General features: G+C 31.6%; 1 protein-coding gene across 1 annotated transcript; it reads left to right on the top strand.

Moving 5' to 3' along the window:
• The first annotated feature begins 1,934 nt into the window (after positions 1-1,934).
• On the top strand, positions 1,935-3,553 carry LOC122403339 (DNA-directed RNA polymerases I, II, and III subunit RPABC4). The gene is made up of 3 exons (XM_043406820.1): positions 1,935-2,091; positions 3,234-3,326; positions 3,429-3,553. Exons 1-3 carry the CDS (start codon positions 2,034-2,036, stop codon positions 3,449-3,451), a joined length of 174 nt encoding a protein of 57 aa, XP_043262755.1. The 5' UTR covers positions 1,935-2,033; the 3' UTR covers positions 3,452-3,553.
• Positions 3,554-6,000: the final 2,447 nt, after the last annotated feature.

Here is a 6,000-nt window from a genome sequence, read left to right as displayed (position 1 = left end):
ACTACCTCTTCTTACACTCGATCAAACGCGTCCTGATAAGCAGCATAATTAGTTTCCTCTCTTCCAATTCACCAACGAAAACAAAATCGTAACTGTTCGTGCACGTTTTCCCGCGTTGACGTTTCAACCACTTTCTACGCATCACATCTGTCTTCAGAGTTTAAGTCACGAGTTTCGTCCATGCCTCTCGTATCGCCCCACTCGCCACGCTCACGTGCGTCGCGCGGGAAACTGCCTCGCGGGCAGCATCTGTTCGAGAATCCTCGCCGATCGTGGAAGTCACCCCTCCTCTTCGTAAACAAAAGCCACTGTTCGGCGGAGGGAAGAAAAACAACGCTCGGTATTTTCTCGCCTTTCACTTGTCACTGTTATTAACGCGTGACATTTCGTGTAAAACGTTTAATATTTGTCGACAAACGGAATCGCTTGATCTAAAATTCTTGATATTCGCGATCCAAGGACCCGAAGCGAGGATTCGTAGGAAACGTGCGTACGCGGGCATTAACTCTCTCTCTCTGTGTGTTCTTCCGCTGCGAGCACTTCGAAACTTTGAAATCTGTTTATCCGTTGTCCCACCGTGGCTCCCTTGGCGATTGCCTGACCAATCGACTGGCCCGTTTCATCCCGCCGTTCGTTGCCAAGCGCTGCTATTGGCCGAAAGTTGTTAGCCGCGTTTACGACGTTGGCGCCCCTATCGGTCATCGTTTAACTTATCGAATTCTGTTGCTGGGGAGACTTTCTTGGTTCCTCGTTTCTCTTTCGTAGCGCGCTCACGGGGAAGCGTTGAAATTTGCGAGTGTCACAATAGCCGTTCATTTTCCTCGCGATTTCTTTACAATCAACGTATCTTTTGCAAGAAACTGATTGGAGCCACTTCTTAACATGACTGCCTTTGCGACAACATTTTAAAGTCAATAATATTTCACTTGGAGAGGCGCAGAATAATATATTACATAGTGACATATGTTTTTTCCGGATGCTGTTTGTTGCGTAGAAAATTCCCGACTTGCCGGAACTCCAACGAAAAGATCGTAACGTACTTGAAATTTGAAATAGTCTTTTACATTCTGCATGAAATCTTAGAAAACTTGATACATATGTAAATAGTCAAAAGTTTTTAGAAACTTCGATTTTGAACATGTACTTTCGAAATGTTAATTTATACGTTATTGAAGCCATCACGCTAATGCCGAATGCATTGTCATTCTATTAGTGGTTATGATTATTTCTTTGCATATTTCAACTATTTATTAAATAATTTCAGATTTATTTTCGATAATGCGATATCATATGTATTCTTGCTTTGTAATATTAATGAAATTTCTTTATTAAATGTTGAAATCATATATGCATATACATATATTAATATCTTTATTATTTTGCGATACGAAAAAATATGTCGGAACAAACTTGTTTGGTTTACAGCTAAGAATATTATGATTCATGTTTTTTCTCTCTCAAGGTAATTTTTTTCCGACTTTTTGGTCGCCATTTTGTTGCACAATAACATGTGTGTATTTTTTATAATGCAAAATTATAATGCACATCTAAACCTCGAATAAAACATAGAATGAGTTTATTAGAAGTAATTTATTACAATAAATGCTTGAATTTATTTTTCAAAATATTATTTCAATACAACTCTTTATTACTTTCATGAGGTAACAGTCGAAAAACCATTGATAAATGCAAAAATTAGTTATTTTATGCATTTGTAAGATGCAGAAGAATTTCGAAAATCCATAAAAGAATTTAAGAATATTAAAAATTTATTAGGAGTAATATTAATAAATATTATCGTATTATGGTATAATTAAATTATCTGGAATAATTTGTTGATAAAGTAGTATATAAAACTCGGTCAATAATCAAAAGCTCGAAACGTTCATTTGACTAGTTGTGTCATTTTATATGGACACTAACTTGATCGTCAATACGACATTATCAAGTTTGCAAGCGTTCAGATGATACATAAATAGTTATTTAATGTTCATTTAAAGTATTGTGCGATAAAATACGAGTATTCACTTAAAATGGAATCTAGCAAATCAGACTCGACCCCAAAGCAAGCTATGGTGTATATTTGCGGAGGTATGATTAAAATTACATATAGCCACTTTTAACCTCACTTTTTCCTTCTTTGTATACATAAACATGAAATCTTCCGTCAAAACAAAATTATAAAATGACAGTATCGTTAATGAAAATATGTAGATAGTACATTGTCAAATTTATTATCATTTAATCTGTTATAAATGTTTTTAACATGAAATATGTGTTTTGAGTAACCTTGAATGTTACAATATTCTGCAAGCAATACCAAATTAAATTTACCTTTATTTTTATAAAGATGATTTGGTTTATACAAAAATTTCGAAATAGTGTTGCATGCAAGAAAAGAATTTTTTTTATGAAGACAGTGCATAATACGTTTCTAGTGTTTCTAGTGTGATGCAAAAATATTTTTTTCTGTGTTATATTTTCAGAGATTTGTATGTAATTGTGTTTTTAAAAATGTAAGTATTATCCCAGTTACTTAATGGAACCTACATAACAAAATAGAAAAGCTTAAACAAACACAGAGCCACTAATTAATTGTTTTTTATGTATTCAGTTCTGATATTCCCAGGATTCAACATATCCATAATTAAGAAAGAACTTTATAATAGATCTCTTCTAACAGGTTAATTTTTATTTGTATTTTCAGAAGTATAGTCCAACTATAGCTGGTTTATTTTGAGAAGAATGCATCTCAGTCGCTACTAGGGTCCTTTAATTGTTTCTATGCATGTAGAAAGTTACCAATTCTAGTACCAACTAAGATTCTGTATTTTTTGAGCAGGCATCTTGGTTGGTATAGAAGTTTGTGGCTTGCTATTTGCATAAAAAGAATAAATGGCCCCTGAAGATGCTGGATACATTGTTCTCAGGCACCAAATATATATAGTTGATTTTGAATTGATATTTCTTATCAGTTCTTTTACTCTTAGTAGCTACTCATGATTATTTCTAATCTACGTGTTAATTTAAACCTTTTACAATCAGAATTAGATCATTTTGACCCAGTAATGATATGATAAAATGTAATAATTATATTTACAAACTTTATATATAGTATACATATGGAAATACAAACGTTATGTACGCGTTGTGCCAAATTAGAAAAAGTCGCCGTTTGCGTGGTAATAAAAAAAATAATTTTTATAATAAACAAAAAATTTCTATACTCGTAGAATGTCATCACGACAACGAAATACGTCCCAGGGATCCAATCCGATGTAGGGAGTGTGGATACAGAATTATGTACAAGAAACGTACCAAGAGACGTATCCTTTTATCAACAAAGTTTAGCTAATAAAATACCTAATCGCGTATGCATACTGAATAAGGTCAACGAACTATTTATTTTCCTTAACAATGATTCTTAGTTGTTGTATTCGATGCCCGGTAATATGTAAGCAAATGTTATAAAATTAAGGATATGAATAAAGAAGATGCTGCAACTTTGAAGAATGTTTTAGTATTATGTATATATTAACGTTTAATGTAAAGGTCATATTTTTTAATAAAAAAATACACAATGTTATTGCAAATTAAATATTTATTCCCATCCCACATTATTCATAAAATTGTACTTTTATGCTTGCAATATTACCTTAGAAAATTATAACAATATTAATCCAAATATATTTCATAGCTCTTTATAAACTTTTAAAACGATTATTTTTTTTTTTTTTCTCACATTGTTCACCAAAATTTCGTCGATTATCTATCAATGCAGATCATGTAATATAAAACATTTTAAGCAATATATGTTTTTTATTTACAATAAATAAATTACATTTTCATCAGTAGTTCAACAGAGTCACAGAATCAGGAAGAAAAGTGACAGTGACACTAGCAAAGTGTTGGCATTCTCACACTTCATAAAAGCCAATGTTCTTAACGTTTCTGTGTACATTTTATAAAATCTTACTCCGGTCCCATTGTTTGATATTCACGAGCGGACGCTCGATTGGTTTCTGTTAAAGTACCCTCTTTGTTTCTTTTTTTTTTTTTTTTTTATCTCATCGATTAACTTCTCAAACCCGAAATATTTTAATGATCTAGCAACTGATTACAAAAGCATACGATAGAACGGTACACGAGCACAATTTAGATTACGCGCTCAGAAAATTATTTATACAATTTTTAATGGCCTACATCGTTTATAATATATGTAAAATACCAACCTGCCAACTGTTTGCCTTACCGTCAATATATTTATTATAAAACAGTAAAAAGGTAGGGGCCGTTTCAGAAATTCAACTTAAACGAGATGACAAAAGCTGATAATTTTTGAAGTATTTTCTCGTAAAACAGTTCGATTAAAAATAATTCACGCATCGTGATTCTAATCCTGCTTGTTCTTAAGATTTCTAATACTGTGTTTGGAAGGAGCCAAGCCAACTTCTTACAGAATTTTTCGATACGATAATATGCAAGGCAAAACGATTTATCATCTATAATAACTCGCGTTCGTTTTTCTCTTCGTTCGAAAGAGTATGAAATTTAAAGAGAATGTTACACAGTATCGATTCTCTTTTTTACACATTATTTTAAACTTTAAGATCGTTTGTGCTTTAAAAGAAATGACTATAGTATATAATAAACGATATAAAGTTCTCTGTGTAATACTAGGTACTTTCGTCTAGGAGTGCGATTTCATATTTTAAAACTCCTAATACAAATGTTCTCAATCAGCGAGATCTATATATTTTCATTTCAAAAATCCTGAAAATGTTGGGAGTCTTGAAATTTTCGTGAAAATGGAAGACAATAGAATTTGGCTTCTTCGCGCTTAAAAGGCTGAAGTATCTAAACATTTAAATAACAATGTATAATTAAGTATGTAAAATACTTTTAAAGAAATTTCGGAATTCACTGGTCGATGAAAATCTATGGATACTTAGAATACTAATGGAAGATAATTCTATGGTCGTCTTATACAGAAATTCTTGAAAAAATTGCAGATTGTGTAATGATAGCATATTCGTTATTTATAAGTAGATATCTTTAACACGTTAACTGCCAGTCTAAAATCCTAAAATTGTTCACGAGACCAAAAAACTTTCATTTTATGCAATTGTACACTACACAACTTAAAAAGTTGTAGCAGTTACTTTTGTGACCCCATTAAAATTTATTTTCTTTAACATTTCAACTTGAGAATTCGTTGTTATAGTTCTACTGTTAAAAGTTCTGTCACCCATATATATGGGTGACGTGGCAGTCAAAGTGTTAAAGTAAAAAATCTTTTACGACTTAATAGTTCTCGTAGAATATGAGTTATTTTAGATGATAAATGCTTTGCACGTATCAAGTACTTTAAAATTTGTTTATAGTTTCTTCTCTGTTAATTTTATATCCTATTCGGCTTTAAAATAACGTTTACACGATTTTCTCGATTATCAGTTATCTAATGAACGTATAATATATAAATGAATTTGAATATCATATACTTAATTGTTCGTAAAAATTTTCTACGGGTTTAACCGAACATCTCTGTGTAAGTGATAAAAAAATATTTTCGAATAGAACAACGACGTCTTGGATAAAATCAAGTTGGCTTTCCAATATAATATAAATTTATTTTATATCGAATTGTTTGTTCTCTACTGTAGGATACAAATGATGAAAAGTGATCGTATCCATTGTCCCTTAATCTAAATCAATAGATTTGATATGTAAATGACGGTTTGTTATGTATGCTCATGAAAGTAGTGCGATACTTCTAGAAAAAACAATCGTTTCGAAAATATATCCAGAATCATAATCTGAAAGAACTACCCTTGGTAATCACATACAAGATAGCGAAGAGATAAATATTACACCGTACGAAATTTGGCTTTAGCTACGTTCCAAAATATTCTTCTTCCGTGGAATTCTTTTTTCCTTTTCCCTTCTAGTATACCTTATCAAATATTAATTTCAATGCAAAAGTTACTTTTTTTTCTTTTT

The sequence above is a fragment of the Colletes gigas genome, unplaced genomic scaffold (genome assembly GCF_013123115.1).
Source record: "Colletes gigas isolate AHSC1104 unplaced genomic scaffold, ASM1312311v1 Colletes_gigas_Sc00049, whole genome shotgun sequence".
Lineage (NCBI taxonomy): Eukaryota > Metazoa > Arthropoda > Insecta > Hymenoptera > Colletidae > Colletes > Colletes gigas.
Note: the sequence above shows the minus strand (reverse complement) of the source record. Positions and strands in the feature narration are given on the sequence as shown.